The sequence below is a fragment of the Pteropus medius genome, unplaced genomic scaffold, assembly GCF_902729225.1.
Source record: "Pteropus medius unplaced genomic scaffold, Ma_sr-lr_union100, whole genome shotgun sequence".
NCBI classification, from domain to species: Eukaryota; Metazoa; Chordata; class Mammalia; order Chiroptera; family Pteropodidae; genus Pteropus; species Pteropus medius.
The window spans coordinates 1,154,498-1,170,348 of record NW_024349801.1 but is presented as its reverse complement, the minus strand read 5'-3'; the positions used below and the strand labels follow the sequence as shown (position 1 = coordinate 1,170,348).

At 59.5% G+C, this 15,851-nt stretch overlaps 1 protein-coding gene across 3 annotated transcripts; it reads left to right on the top strand.

Moving 5' to 3' along the window:
* Nucleotides 1-2,140: 2,140 nt before the first annotated feature.
* On the top strand, nt 2,141-14,824 carry LRP3 (LDL receptor related protein 3). Of its 3 annotated transcripts, none has more exons than XM_039888593.1 (7): nt 2,141-2,486; nt 4,346-4,393; nt 10,050-10,188; nt 11,687-11,901; nt 12,329-13,445; nt 13,753-13,885; nt 14,150-14,713. In XM_039888593.1, exons 1-7 carry the CDS (start codon nt 2,414-2,416, stop codon nt 14,567-14,569), a joined length of 2,145 nt encoding a protein of 714 aa, XP_039744527.1. In that variant the 5' UTR covers nt 2,141-2,413; the 3' UTR covers nt 14,570-14,713. The 3 variants fall into 3 exon arrangements, with proteins under 3 accessions (XP_039744527.1, XP_039744526.1, XP_039744528.1); XM_039888592.1 differs by having other exon boundaries at nt 2,157-2,486; nt 14,169-14,824; XM_039888594.1 differs by lacking the exon at nt 2,141-2,486 and adding an exon at nt 2,978-3,445 and having other exon boundaries at nt 14,169-14,824.
* The last annotated feature ends 1,027 nt before the right edge of the window (nt 14,825-15,851 follow it).

Genomic DNA, 15,851 nt, shown 5'->3' with positions numbered 1-15,851 from the left:
GGAACCAAAACCTCCTGGATACAGCTCAAGTTGATGCGGGATGTTTGTTAAAAAGTTGCAGAGGCGGAGGAGCCAAGTGACCGCAGCCAGGGTGTTGAGTCCTGCAGCAGAGACCAGGTTGCCAGGAAACGTGCCAGAAGTGGTGAGATTGAGGGAGAGGACAGGGCCAGGCCTATACTAGGGACCCCCACAGAAATCCCTGCCTGGGCGGTAGCCTCTAGAGGGCACTAGACCACCGTGGGACTAAACCGGAAATGGGGTGTGAGATAGTCAGTTCCGTATGGGCAGGGTCTAAGTTTGTGACCAAAAACAAGCCAGGCAGGAGGACCCACAGACCTAAGCATGCAAGACGAATCATATTTTTAAAAAACCAAAATAAATGCAAAAAATTCATGATGAACAAATTATCGAGTTTATAGAAAGATAAGTGGTTGTTTTATGACCCTGCACTGTTGTGCGATGGGAAGTTGTTTCCAAAGAGCCGGAAGTTCCCAGGTAGCTCGGCTGTCCCCTGCCTTGTGGCTTTGTGAGGGCTGACAATTGGGTATGCTCAGATTGGGCAACTTGTAGCTTTATACGTAGTCATGTTTTGTGATTGTTGAGCTTTTATTAACCTTTTCCACTTGGTTCGAAATACAGAAAAATATTTTGATAAATGTATATGGGGGCTCACAGGCTCTTAATAGGACTCCTCATGCATCAGTCCCAACCCTGGATTCCTTATGTAACTTGCATAACGTACATCGAAGTGGAAAGCATAGACTGAAGTGGAAACAATGCAGACCCTCCCTGCCAGTGCCCCTATTTTGCTCAAACATTTTGCCATGTACAAATGCCTACGTATTACATGGGCAGTCAGTAGTGAGAAAATTCTAAACTAAATCATGGCAGGCTAGTGCTATTTACTATAAATGAGTCATTTATCATGTTAATTCTTAAATCCTTTAATATATCTCCCAAGAAGAAGTCTGCTTTGGAAAAACGACCAAAGGAATTAGGAGAGAACAAGAAAAAAATAGAAAAATTTTATCCAAATTTTTAGAATTAAAATCCAGTTGGCCTGCATAGTGAAGTGAATTAGTGAGTTACTCTGTCTACAACTTTTAATAACATAACACCAGTTCCTCTCTACTTTCTCTCTTAAAAGCTTATCAAAGGTGGGAGTTGTAGAGGGGTCCTGAGCCTCTACTGGGGGCTGGGCAGACCATACCAAGCCTCCACGCCAAGGAACCTTTGGGACCTCTGATTTCACATCGGTTTCAAGGAAGGAAGGCTGACCCTGCTTGAGTCTAAATGGCTTCCTCAGTCCTTTCTGGTGTGTCTCCAGTGTCTGCCTCTTCTGGGCCCAGCCCCTTTGTTGACTGCTCTGCCAGGTGGCAGGCCCCAAGCCAGAAAAGCAGGCCTCCTCTCCATTTCCCAGCGCCTGTCGGGATGACTGGTTGGGCTCAGGGGTCCCTGGGAGGGGTGCATTTCCGGAGGCCTCTTAGAGTGGCACCAATATCCCCTCACAGGTGTTTCTCTGCACAGAGAGATTCATCTCAGGGATGTGATATGAATCCTTGGGCTGTGGCAATCGAGGGAGTGAGGTCCGAGGGGCAGGAACCTCACGCAGAAAACAGGCTTTAGCCGCCACGCGCTGTCCTGCCCTCAGGCTTCCTAAGCAGCCCTGAGTAGCCCCCTTTCTCTGCCAATTTCTACCAGTCCTCCCTCCCCTGCGCTGCCCAGCACAGCAGGGCTCCGGGGAGGGACCAGCTCCGAGGCCCTGCAGGAGGCCAGGAGACCGCTGACTGGGGCCCTGAGCAAAGGCCAGCTTTGAACGCCAGGCTCAAAGACCAGAGGGCACCGACCGACTGGACCAAGCCGCCAGCGCGGAGCTGTCCAGCACCCAAGGCGGGGCGCGCGCCCCCGGCCCGCCCCAGCCGCCTCCTCCCGCCCTGCCAGCGCCACTGCGGCTCCGCGGGCGCGTCACGTGGCAGGCGCGGCGCGGCCTCCAGGCTCGGGGCGGGCTCGGGGCGGGCTCGGGGCCGGGCGGGCGGATCCACAGACCCACGGACACGCCACCGGCGGCACCGGCCGGGCGGGCTGGGCGCAGCGCGGGGCGGCCCGGGGGCGCTGTGCCCGGGTGGGCGGCGCGGCACGGCGTGGGACATGGGCTCGCCGGGGGCCCTGGGGCAGTGGCCGGTCGCGGCGGGGCGCCCGGGGCGCTGGGACAGCGGCGGGCAGGGGTCCTCCCTGGCGGCCGCCGCCGAGCCCCCGCGGGACCCGTGACGCCGCGGCCGATGTGGCCCCGCGTGCTGCGGGCCCGCACCGCCGCCTCACAAAGACGCCACCCGAGCCGCCGCGGGAGCCGGAGCCCGAGCTGGAGCGGGAGCCGGGGGGCAAGAGGCGGCGCCCGAAGGCGGCCGGCCCCGGCATGGAGCAGCGGGCGGCCGCGGGGCCGGAAGGGGCGCCGGGCGCCCGGGCGCAACTGGCCGTCGTCTGCCTGGGTGAGTGGGCCGGGCGAGCCCGGCGGAGTGCGGGGCCCTAGCGGCGCAGCCCCGCGCCGCGCCCGGGCCGGACCCGCCCGCCCCGCCTCTGGTTTGCGGCCCGGGCTTCCGGAGCCGGCACCGCGAGAGCTCTGGCCTGTTGTGGTCTTAGGCCTGGGTGGGCGACTCCGGCCGCGGAGTCCCCGCTCCCGCCCCTGGGAACAGCGGCTGCGAGCGCGCGTGAGCCGTGCGCGGGGCGGCGCGTGTGTGCAGGCGGCTGGGTGCGTAGGCAGCGGCTTTTCTCCTCGCCAGGGCCGCTCGCGCTTGGCCTGGTGGCGATTGGCCATGGGGACCTCCAGAGCTGCGGACAAAGGCGGGGCCGGCTGCCCCCTGAACAAGTTGTTTCCTGCCGGAATTGGGGTGGGGGCGGGTGCTGGATGGAGACGGGACTTAGGATTCCGGGCAGGACACAACTTGGAGAATACTCCTTCCTCTCCTTTGTGTCTTCTCAGACCCTGGAGCTGGCCTGTTTAGCCCAGAGTGGTGTGTTCGGGGAGGACCGAGGGGCCTGTCCAGGCCTGGCACCTGGGTGGGAAGGGCTCTTGTCCGACCCAGGAGTCTTTCTGTCCACCCTTCCAGGGCTCCGTGTGAGGGAGAGAAGGAAGGAGTTAAATCCTAAAAGCACATGGCTCCTTTATTTACCATGATAAATGAGGGAGACCATTATCTGAGCCTGAGGTCATTAGGGGCCACCCTGTGGTGTCACCTAGGAAGGCACTGTAACCCTTTAGGTTTGCCGAAGCCACTGAAATTACAAAATAAAAAAGAAACTTGAAGATTTTAAGCTGCGTCTGGGGTGGAAGGCTCCTGCCTCCCTTTCGTGAGCTGGTGTCAATAAGGGCTGTGACCCCCAGAGTGCTCATTCCTCGGTCTGTTGGTGGTCACGGGCTCTGGACTCAGCTGCTGGGTGGGCTTCCCAGGTGAGTAGGACAGAGGGACAAGCCCTTTGGCCCTTCTTGCTCAGACGTGGCTGGGAGCCTGGGTATTCTGAGCAGGGACAGCTGCCCCTACTTCCTCACCAGCTGGGGGCTAACCCCCACAGAGATGCCCTCTGCCTTCCTTGGTACACTTGATGTTGGGGGGAGGGGCCACCCTGATCCCCCATCCCCATGTTGGGTTTGTCTGTATCCTCCTCCTGGTCCCGCTGCTGGAAAGCAGTACAAGTGAAAGCAAAGGGCAAACCCCAGGAGATGGGTACTCGAGGGGAGGGATGGCAGGAGAGTTCTTGGCCTCCGTTCTCAAGGTCAGCATAGCACAGTGAAGACAGCCCTGAACTCTGCTAACTCTGCATCCTTGTAAAATGGGGTAATCAGAACTGTCTCCCTCCCTTCCTGGCTGCCAGTGGATAAGGTGTCTGGCAAAGCCCCTTAAAGGGAGGCAGCCCTTCACGGTGGCAGGAACCGCCTTGAAGGCAAGGCCTTTGCCTGTGCTGAGCCAGTGCCTCTCTGTGACAGTGGTCCAGGACCAAGGTTCCCAAGCCCAACAGGAGACAGAAACACACCCCCTCCCAAGTGAATAAGAATTCCCGGGTGTGGGGAGCAGCAGGAGCGGTCTGGTGCAGCCAGGCTTACACACTGCTCTCTTCCACTGTGGGTGTACAGGTGGGTTCTGGGACCCTCTGAGGTCCCAGCGGGCCCAGGCTGGAAGCAGGAGTTTCCGTGGCAGCACTCTGGGCTTTGTCCTGTGAGAGGAAGAGAACCAGCCTTGAGTTCAGACTGTGTTGTCTTGTGCCCCCACAAGGGCTGCTGCTGGCCCCAGGCAGGTGCCCGGGGTCACAAGAGCTACTGCCCTCCACTGGACATTCTTTGTGTTTCCCACAGTGAACATCGTTCTCAGCGGCCGGCTCAGCAGTGCAGTTCCTGCTTTAGGTGAGTGACATGCTTCTCTCCTTCCTCTGCTCTTCCCTGTCTTCTGGTTTAGTGACGTCTGAGGACAGGCCTCGGGGTCCTGGCTCTACCCCTGAGGTCAGTCCTTGTCTGTCCCATAGGAGCTGTTTGGCCTTGGGCAAGCTTAAACCTCAGAGTCTCAGTTTCCTCTCCATAAGAGGGGTGCAATAACAGGACCTACTTTATTTATTAGGGTTGAATGTGTAAATGAGGCAAGGCACTGAGCACATGGTGTTGACACATGGTGGCTTAATACCACAAGCAAACTGTCACAGGCCTGGTACAATGGACAGATTGTATTTCCTATAGGCCGTAGGGTTCCCCAAGGGCCACAAGATGCCATGAGATGTTCACCTGCTTTAAAATTTAAAATGCCTATCTGGGATTTAATTTATAAAGGAATGCCTGAGTGATGAGGCCAACGCCATTGACAGAAGAATTTGTTACTTAGATGTCTTGAGGGGGTAATTACTAGCTTGGTCAGGCCTGGGCCAGAGCCTCAACTGGAGTTTCTGTGGGAAAGGCAAGGCAGGGCAAGGGAAACAGTTCGGGATGGGCTAGGTTGAATACTTTCGTCCCAGGGATGACCTAGGGCAGGAGAAGTGTTGGTTTGGTGTGTGAGTTACGTAAGATGGTGAGTTGGGGCTCAGCCTTGGATCAGCCAACCTGGGGAAAGGCACATTCTAGGCAAGTTGGCATGCTGGAAACACTTTGGCTCATAGTTTGGCCCTGTGATTAGTGGATGTCAAATAGACATACGGAATCTAAGAAAACACAGTTGGAATTCTGTCCCTGCCTTCTGGCTGTCAGAGTGGGTCCGTGCATCCACTGGCCATCTTCGAACTCGGGCCTAGTACCGAGTGCAGCAAAGATTGTCAAGAGCGGGAGGGGTGGCCTGGGCCATCAGGGGAATTTGCTCTTTGCCGAGGGGACTGCCGGGGGTTGGCAAATGCATAAGTCCAGGGCCTCGTGGCACTTGGTGCTACCAGGAGACCATACTAAGGGGGACCTCAGGAGTCTGGGAGAATATGTGGTCCCTAGTCCTGGGGGCCGCCGATTTGTTTGCTGTCTGCTGTGCTGCATGGAGGGGCAGGAGGTACCTGGGATTTCTAGTTCTGCTCAGAGCCCAGCTTGTAGGCCGACTCAGGGAGCAGGATCTCTGCTAGCCAAGGTCACTGGGATGGGGAGGCCACAGGGTCCACAGAAGCTACTCTCGCAGGCTCGTGTCTCAAATGCGGCCTCTCAGTTTCCCTCCCGATTCTCCTCGCACACCAGCTCTGGCTCCCTGCAGCCTGGCCTCCTCTGCTGACTCCGCTGGCCTGGGGCCCTGCCTTGCTCATCACTGAGCCAGCCCCAGCCCTGCCTGGCATGCTGGCCCCCACAGCTAGCTGCCAGTCTCTCAATACAGTTTCCGAGAGAAGACTGTGAGGGAGAGGAAGGAGGTGGCAGGTCTTACAAATGTGAGTCCCAGGCCAGCCCTCCTGCTGGTGTGGTGGGTGGGCATGTCACCCCAAACTAGTCTGCCACATGCATGTGCCCCAGGTTTAGAAGACTCGTGCTCCAGGGACGAGGTTCACTCATAAAGCCAGGGAGATAAAGACAGCTACCCTAGTCCACTTGTTTGGTTGTTCTTACCTATTGAGACCTCAGGCCCCAGCAGGGTCCATGTGGCCCAACTCCAGGGGCTGAAGTTCACATCATGGTGCCTGTGCCTGGAGCCCCCAATGTCGTGAGCTGCAAGTACAGTCTCTGTGTCCACAGGTGGCGGTCTGGGCCCTAGCTCTTTCAGAGTCTAGTTCCGACCCCTCTAGCATTGCAGAGAGACAGCCTCCGGCTACCTGAGGTGTCCCACCACCCCCGGGCCCAAGGCCCCACAATTCTACATTTTCTAGGTTTCCCCTGTGACTCCTGTGAGGAGGCTGGATCACAACTGTTCCCTGGCCCTGGGGACCTCATGGGTTTTTGCCCCTCAGCCCCTGTCTCACCCCAGGTTGTCAGGCACTGACTAATACCTCCTGCACCTTGGACTCTGGGCTCCTCCACGCGGCCACTGTGACCCCAGGGGTACCCTGGGGAGATCTATTCCCCTGGCAGCTTCCCTGAGTGCCTGCGGTGGGGCTTTCAGTTCCCTGCCGTCCGCTGACACCAGGCAGGTTGTCTGGAGTATTGATTGCCTCTAGAAACCGGATCTGCAAATTGTTCTACATTCGGCTCATGCCCTCTCAGGAGTACTCGATGACTCTTCAGAGCAGGAAATGAAGATGCTCACTGGTCTAAAAGTGCGCAGTCATCCCTTGCCCACTTGAGCAGACCACCTTAGCCCGAGGGCCGAGGCAATCTTCTGCCCAGGTGAACAGCTAGCACTCTCTGACTACACCCCGGATACCCCCAAGACCCTCTACCCTGTGTCAGTATCTTCCCAAACACACAGTTCTCCCAGCTCCCCTCACTGCTAGCTCATCATCACACGCCCTGTCACAGCCCTCACCTCCCTTGGGGTATAGCCTCACTCACCCCATCACGTGAATGTCTGTAGAGACTGCCTCTTTCATGGAATTTCTCAACCATCCTCAGAGAAGCAGCACCCACTGGCTCCATTTTACTGATGGATAAGCTGAGGCCTAGGGTGGAATGGTGTATCTGGCACTGTGGGCCCCAGCACTGAGTTCACGAGCCCCTTTCTGCCTGGGTCCTGGGGTGTTGTGTCGGGTGGGAGTGAGGCCTGCTATCACAGAGGCCTGGGGCTGGTTGTCTGAGCTGGGAGCACCCACAGCCAAGAGGCGTCCAGTCAAGGGGCCCTGACCGGAGCTTCCAGCTCCTCGCACTGACCCTGCCTTTCTCCTGTTCCACATTCACTCTTCATGAGCCTGACAGGTGGCTGTGGCCCGCTTTGGAGAAGAGCAAACAATAACCAAATGACATTGCTGACCTGGATGTGGGAATTTCTGGGACAGGCCTTCTGACCCCAGAAAGAGCACCAGACATAAGTTCCGGAGGGAGCAGTATTCGGGCCAAGGCAGGGGCAGAAGAGAGAAAGGTAGTAGGTGACGCCTGCAGGAGACCTGCGAGCTTGACTTTCCCAGCCAATGTGGGTGAAAAACTAACCGTGAGCGCCCCGTCCCCAGGGAAGGCCTCCGGGCTGTGGCAGGTATCGACCGGGCCCTCCTCTGTCTCAGGCCTTGTCCTGGGAACAGGATTCAGGGGAATGGGAGCTGGCTCCCAGCCTGACTGATGGAGCCCCCTTCCTTAGAGGCCGGGGTCTTTGGTTTAACATGCGCTTTAGTGACTCCATGTCGGGGGAAGATGCACCCTAGGTCCTCCCTGCCTACGGACCTCCCTCTCGCCCTCTGGAGAAGCCTCTTCTGGTTTGCATAACCCCACACCTCCCAGGATGTGTGCAGGCCAGTACCCAGGATTCTCGATGAGGTCTACAAAGCTGGTGGCCTCACCTGTCAGGAGGAATGGCTTCTGGCTGCCATTTGGTTTGTTTAGTTTAGAGCACCAGACATAAGTTCCGGAGGGAGCAGTATTCCCCTCCAGGCCTGTGAGCAAAATGCATCAGGAGGCTGGCCTCCCAGGTCGCGAGTGAGTGCCATGTGGAGAGGCCTGGCTGGTACCTCTCTGACCTGGGACTGCTGAGGCTCTGGTGGCAAACCGAGGGTGGTCAGCCTTGCTTTAATGTCGAGTGGTGGTGTTTCTCTTCTAGGCCTTTGAATCTCTTGTGAACTGTGGGTGAGCGTTTTTGGCTTCCTGTTAGTCACAGTGTTGGATCACCCGACCCCCAGTCATGGCATGCCCCAGTGGGAGGGGTTTCACCCCACAGCTCATGCTTCTAAATACCAAGTAGGCGCTTAGACTGCCATTTCACTCATTGATCTGTATTTATTGAGCACCTACTGTGTGTCAGGCCCTGTGTGGGATCCTGGGGACACACTGTGGAGCCAGAGCCAGCACAGCCCAAAGGGAAATTGCTGCTCTAGCAAGGGCTGGGAAGGAAAGAGAGGCAGGTGGGGAGGACCGGAGCCCCAGTGGGGGCAGCACAGGCCCCCTGGGGATAGAGCCACTTGGCCGAGATCAGAAGCCAATAGGAGTTGACGGGCTAAGAGAAATGGGGATGGTGTTTTGTTAGGATCCTGCAGGACAAGTCTTCCTGCCCTAGGAGGGACCACAGGAGGTGTGGGGGCCAAGACAGGTTATGGGGGGAGATGAGACAGAAGGGGGGTGCTGGTGTCACTTTGATGAATTTTGTCCTAAGAACATGAGAGCTGGCTGAAGAGTTTTTACTCTCCTTTGTGCAGTTGTGCTGTTTGGGGTCCTGAAGAGCCCATTGAGAGCCAGCAGAGACTCCCGTTTCCAGGGCAACAGTGGAGGGTGCCAGGCAGTGGGAAAGTGAGGAGGTGATGTTACCCGGCACAGGAAAAGGGTCATTTGTCTCCCTGAGCCTCGGGTTTTCTGTCTGTATAATGGGGCCCCGCCGTCACCACAGGCTGTTGGGAGAAGGGGGTGAAGCGGGGTGGTGAGGGCTGAAGGGGCTGTGGGGGTGGGGGCTGCTAAGTGCAGGGCCTTGCCTCGTTCCGGGGGGGCCAGGGCACACCAAGGCAGGCTTTGCACTTTCGGCTGGGAAGCAGAGGGCATGTATGACGAAGTGGGTACAGCGAACCCGTGGGGCTGGCATGGCGGCTCCTCACGCACACTGGCTGGCGGGATGCTCTGCACTGGTCTCCAACAGTGTACAGTCGACACTTTATAAGTGTGTTGGTTCAGGGCTGGCAGTGAGAGCGGAGCCCACCAGGGGCCCGGGGTGGATCCTGACTCTGGCACTTACTGGCTTTGTGGCCATGGGCTGGAGACCTAGCTTCTGTGTGGCTCAGTTTCCTCATCTGGTTACAACAGCTACCTCTAGTGGCTTCCAACTTAGGCTCAGGGGAAAAAAATTCCAAATTTTACACAAAGTATGGTGAGACCCAGCCTGCTGGGCATCGGCCCCTCCCTTTAGGCCTGTTTTATTATCCTCATTCCACTCAGGGCATCTGCATAAAGTTGGCCTGCTTTCACCACAGCCTATGAGTTCTGCAGAGCAGGATGTTTTCCTGTATTACTTAGCATGCTTAGCACTGTGCTTGGCACATGGTAGGTACTCAGTAAATCTGTGTTGCGTGAGCAAAGCTCTCTGCCTCCTGGGCTTAGGCCTGTATTTGTCAAGCCCTGGGGAGGGCAGGCAGGGAGCCATAGCAGGACAGCCTGTGCAGGGCCAACGGTTTTAGCGGTACAGAATTCTCCACTGAACTGAGGCCCCAAGGCCAAGAGGCTAACACCTTTTAGGTGCCAAGGGGTGTTGTTAGTGGACTCACTCCCAGCTCTGCCAGGGGTGGAGGATAGGACCTAGGATCTGGTGCACAGGACAGAGTTGGGGACTGTGGCTGCCCTAAGTCCATATGGGTCCTCCTTGGCCTTGTTGTACACAATACTTCTGTGAAGTCTTGAGCTGTGGTCTCGCCCTTGGCCATGGCCACCCTTGGCTGGCCTTGATCTCACCTTGGGAAGGTCTGTGTTCAATCCATGTGGGGCTCAAGTGCCCTTTCCCGCTGCTTCCTACCCAAAAGTGAGGCCAGCACTTTTCAGCCTCCTCTCTTGACAGCTGCCTGCAGCGGGAAACTGGAACAGCACACAGAACGGCGTGGTGTCATCTACAGCCCAGCCTGGCCCCTCAACTATCCACCGGGCACCAACTGCAGCTGGTACATCCAAGGTGACCGTGGGGACATGATCACCATCAGGTATGTGGGTTCTGGGGGGGTGTCAGACGGAATCTATGTGGGTCTGCATGTGCTGAGTGTGTATGTGTGAGTGCACATGTGTGATGGTGCATGTACACGAGTGCATGTGTGAGTATGTATATATGCAAGCACATGTGTGAACAGGTGTAGAAAATACACACATGAGCAGATGTGTAAGTGTATATGTGTGCAGGCACATGTGTGCTTGTGTATATACATGCACTCACATCTGAGCAGTTATAAAGGACACATGAGTGTGAGTGAGTACATGCACGTGCATGATCACATGCCTGAGCAAGTTCAGAGGGCACATGTGTGAACACATGTATGTGTGAATGCATGACGTGTGAGTCTACGTGTGAACATGTGTGAGCTGTAAGCATATGAGTGCATGTGAGCATGTGTGAGCATGTGAGTTTGCTCTGCTCCCCGGGTCTCTGGGCCTCTGCGGCTGGCTGCATGGAGCTGGGCCTGGTCCTGCCCTGAGCCTCTCTCAGGGCCTGTGGGGGCTGTCAGTCTCCTCAGACCTGTCAGGGAGGGAGCCCTGGAGGCTGGTGGGCATGGTCCAGCAGTCTCTGAGGTGGCAAAGGTGTCTTCTCTGTCCTGCAGGGGTGGTTTAAGGCCAGGCTAGCACGGATCCCAGAGCAGGGTTTCCCCAGGGGCCTTGGGGAAATCTCAGCAGGAGAGGGAACCAGGCAGGAGCGCAGGTACCCGAACTGCAGGGACGTGCAGAAGGAAATGGGGTGAGGTGACCAGATGGTGGAATCCCTGGCCTGGGGTGGCTATGGAGATATTTGGCTGGGGAGTCACTTTCCTAAATGCCAGTGCCCAGAAGGCCCCCCCAGTTACTCCAAAGCTCCAAAGCATGGGATGTGATAGGCAGTCGGGGCCTGTCCTGGTATCTGTGCCTGTTTCTCCTTGGCCACAGGGCCGTGGCTCTCAGGCACCCTCTCTTCAAAGACTCCACCCTCCAAAGACTCCAGGTCCTGTGGGCTGCTCATCCCCCAGCCTGGGGGTCCAGGGCCAGTGTTTTTCCCTAGGTGACAAACTGTCACTCAGCCCTAGCCTAGGCCAGCCCCGTGGGAATGTCCTCCTGCTCCCTGTGCACAGGCCTTTGAGTTTGTGAAGGGTCTGTCCCAGTAGACCCAGCATGGGGTGAGACCTGGACGCTTGGGCCTACCCCCTCAGGAGAGAGCGTCAGGGGCGGAGTTGCCCACAGTGGGGCTCCTGACTTTGGCTTTGGTGTGGGGTGCTGTGTGCGTGTTGACGAGAGGGCGGAAAGGCAGGCGACAAGGCCTTCCCCGAGCTGCAGGGAGCTGATGTGAAGGATGCTGTCCACAGTGGTCATGGAACCACCCTTAGACCCTTGGGAGGCTAGGAGTAGAGGAGGAGAGGGGTGGGATGGGGCCGGCCATCCTTTCCGTAAGCTCAGGCCTGACCATTCCCTGCTGGTCCTCAGCCGCGTGGGCCCTTCCTACAGTGCTCTCTACCCCCGCAGCTTCCGCAACTTCGATGTGGAGGAGTCCCACCAGTGCTCCCTGGACTGGCTCATGCTGGGCCCAGCGGCCCCGCCCCGCCAGGAAGCCTTCCGGCTCTGCGGCTCTGCCATTCCCCCCGCCTTCATCTCCGCCCGGGACCACGTCTGGATCTTCTTCCATTCAGACGCCTCCAGCTCTGGCCAGGCCCAGGGCTTCCGTCTCTCCTACATCCGAGGTGACACTGGTAGCAGGGGCTGTGGGGCACCGTGTGAGCTCCCAGGGTCAGAGCAGGACCCGCCACTGGCCCACCCCCTACAGTCTCCCCCAGCAGCCCCATCAGCGGTGGGATCAGGACTGCTCATGTCGCTGCCTCAGGGTGCCTTGGAGCCCCTTGAGGTCACCGACCCCACTTCACAGACTTGGCTAAAGTGGGGGCTCACCCCTTAACCCCATCTCAGGTCAGGGACTGAGCCTGACCTGGCATTCCGGAAGTCTCTGTCCGTCAGGTGGCCATATCATGGCCAGGGGCCTTGTATTATCCTGGGCCCTGCAAAGGCCCCCAGGGATGGGGACCACCCTGCCCACTCCGGGTCCCAGGGCCTGCGCTGGGGGGGGGCTCTGCTCGCTCCTGACTGTCTCCCCCTGTGCTCTTCGCCCCGCAGGGAAGCTGGGCCAGGCGTCCTGCCAGTCTGATGAGTTCCGCTGTGACAACGGCAAGTGCCTGCCGGGCCCGTGGCAGTGCAACACCGTGGATGAGTGTGGCGACGGCTCCGACGAGGGCAACTGCTCAGCACCTGCCTCCGAGCCGCCCGGCAGCCTGTGCCCCGGGGGCACCTTCCCTTGCAGCGGGGCGCGATCCACGCGCTGCCTGCCGGCCGAGCGCCGCTGCGATGGCACGCAGGACTGCGGCGACGGCTCCGACGAGGCCGGCTGTCCCGACCTGGCGTGTGGCCGGCGGCTGGGCAACTTCTACGGCTCCTTTGCGTCCCCAGACCTGTTTGGCGCAGCCCGCGGACCCTCGGACCTTCACTGCACGTGGCTGGTGGACACGCAGGACCCGCGACGCGTGCTGCTGCAGCTGGAGCTGCGGCTGGGTTATGACGACTATGTGCAGGTGTACGAGGGCCTGGGCGAGCGTGGGGACCGCCTGCTGCAGACTCTGTCCTACCGCAGCAACCACCGGCCCGTGAGCCTCGAGGCCGCCCAGGGCCGCCTCACTGTGGCCTACCATGCCCGTGCCCGCAGCGCCGGCCACGGCTTCAACGCCACCTACCAGGTGAAGGGCTACTGCCTCCCGTGGGAGCAGCCATGTGGGAGCAGCAGTGAGGGTGACATGAGTGACGTGGGCGAGCAGGGCTGCTTCTCGGAGCCACAGCGCTGTGACGGCTGGTGGCACTGTGCCAGCGGCCGAGACGAGCAGGGCTGCCCTGCCTGCCCACCTGACCAGTACCCCTGCGAGGGTGGCAGCGGCCTGTGCTACACGTCCGCCGACCGCTGCAACAACCAGAAAAGCTGCCCAGATGGCGCCGACGAGAAGAACTGTTTCTCCTGCCAGCCTGGCACTTTCCACTGTGGCACCAACCTGTGCATCTTCGAGACGTGGCGCTGTGACGGCCAGGAGGACTGCCAGGATGGCAGCGATGAGCGCGGCTGCCTCGCCGCCGTGCCCCGAAAGGTCATCACTGCCGCCCTCATCGGCAGCCTGGTCTGCGGCCTGCTGCTGGTCATCGCCTTGGGCTGCGCCTTTAAGCTCTACTCGCTGCGCTCGCAGGAGTACAGGTGGGTGGGCGGCGCCTCACTGCTGCAGGGCGCCTGGGGCCGCAGGCCGGGAGCCTCGGTTTCTTCAGTTCCCTGAGAGGGGCCTCGGGCTCACTGTTCCCACCGCGGTGGGTTTGTAAATTGGGGCTCAGGCCACCCACACGGGACTTCTCTTGTGGATACCAGGGTCCAGGCATCTTAGAATGCCTGGAGGGAGCGGTGAGGCCCCACGCCCTGCCGTGAGCCCCTACATAGGGCCCTGTGGGAGGCAGGGAGTGTGGGCTCCTGGCGAGGCCTGCCATGCTGCCCTGCTGCTCTTTGTTTTCAGGGCCTTCGAGACCCAGATGACACGCCTAGAGGCTGAGTTTGTGCGGCGGGAGGCACCCCCGTCCTACGGGCAGCTCATAGCACAGGGCCTCATCCCACCTGTGGAGGACTTTCCCGTCTACAGTGCATCCCAGGTGAGCGCCAGAGAGCATGCGACCCCACAGGCCCCGGGCTCCCGGCTGGACCTCCAAGAATGCCTGAGATGGGGAGCTGAGGGGCAGGTTGGACAGCATGCGGGCGCCAGGCTGGTCCAGGGGTCAGGGGAGGCAGGAGGTGAGGCCTGGGCAGGTTGAGACGGGGGGCGGGGAGTGGGGTGGGCCACAGCTAGATGAAGGGGAGAAGTTGGTCTCTTGGGGTCTTGAGTCCTTTGGGGGTCGCGCTGACCTCTGCCCCCTCAGCCGCTGCCCCATCCTCCAGGCCTCTGTGCTACAGAACCTTCGAACGGCCATGCGGCGACAGATGCGCCGGCACGCCTCCCGCCGAGGGCCCTCCCGCCGCCGCCTCGGCCGCCTCTGGAACCGGCTCTTTCACCGGCCTCGGGCTCCACGGGGACAGATCCCACTGCTGACTGCTACCCACACCTCACAGACAGTGCTGGGCGATGGGCTCCTCCAGCCTGCACCAGGGGCCGCTCCAGACCCCCAGGCACCCCTTACAGACACAGGCAGCTCTGGGGCAGCTGGAGATGTGCCCCCCAGTGCTCCTGGCCATGTGCCAGAGGTGGGGCCCTCTGTGCCGCCCCCCTCAGGCCTGCGGGACCCGGAGTGCAGGCCTGTGGACAAGGACAGAAAGGCCTGCAGGGACCCTCTGGTGGATAGCCTAGCCCCCGTGAACACGCCTTGGGAGCCCTGCTTGGCCCCAGATGCTCACCCCCCAGCTCCCACTGCCAGCAGCACCCTAGGTTCCCACCCAGCAGAGCCACTGGGTGTCTGCAGGAGCCCCCAGGCCCCCTGCTCCCCAACGTTGGAGGCCAGTGACGACGAGGCCCTGCTGGTCTGCTGACCCACCGGATGCTCTGGTGACTGCCACAGCCCCGCTTTGTAACCAGGGAATACACAGTCGTTTCTACCCTGCCTCCGTGTACTTCTTTCTTACAGAGAGCCCCCCTCAAGCCCAGCCAGCTTGCTGAGTCAGCATCTCCCACCCCAGTCGGTGAGGTGGGCGGGGCTGTGGAGGGCCTCAGCAGGGGAGGAGAGTGGAGTGATGAGCGCCTCTGTGGGGCCCTGATATCCGCACAGGCACCAAAGGTCTCACCTCAATCTCCCCCTCTCCATTCTGGGAACCCATTTCCAGAGAAACAGGAGGGCCAGGGCAGGGCTCTCTGGGGGTGTTGTCTGTGGCTTCTCACTTCACTCACCCTGACGGGTGCCAGAGCTGTGCCCGGACTGAACAGGGCCGTGGGCACGTTGGACCTAGTCCATGGCCAGCTCTCTGTCTACACTGAGCTCTCCTCCATCTTCCCAGCAGGCCCCAGAGGAACTGGGCTAGGAGGCTTCTGCCCTCATCCTTATGCCTGTGGTGTCAGCATGGCCTGGCCAGGCTGATGACATTTGCTCTTTGCCTTTTAGCTGAGGGGGTCAATATCCTGGGCACTAGGACAGGGCTGAGATTGTGGGCACAAGGTAGAGGAAGCCCATGGGCCTCTTGCAGGCCCTGAGACCCTGGGAGAATCTGCTCAATGCTTTCTTAGGGGACAGAGGCCCAGGCACAAACTGACAGTGGCCAAATCCATCCTATCCTGTCTCAGAGCCTCAGTTTCCCTATCTGTAAACTAGGGGCTGTGGGCTCTGAAGTCCTGACATTTTATGGGGATTTTTGGGAAGAAAGACAGTTCTGGAGGGAATCTCTGGACTTTCTGGGGTTGGGGGTTTGCGGGGGGAGCTGAGCCTTGGGCTGGCATTCCTATGCCTGGGGAGGGGCACACCAACCACTTCTCAATCTTCAATGTCCCTTTGGGGTAGGAGTGGCTCTGGACCCAACGTGCCAGCCCCAGAGCAGGAGTGCCTAGCTCAAGCGGCCGAATCCTCAGTGCCAAGGGCGTTCTCCAGAGGCTACCGGGCACCTTCCCCCACTAGCTCCACGGGTGCCCCCAAGTTACGC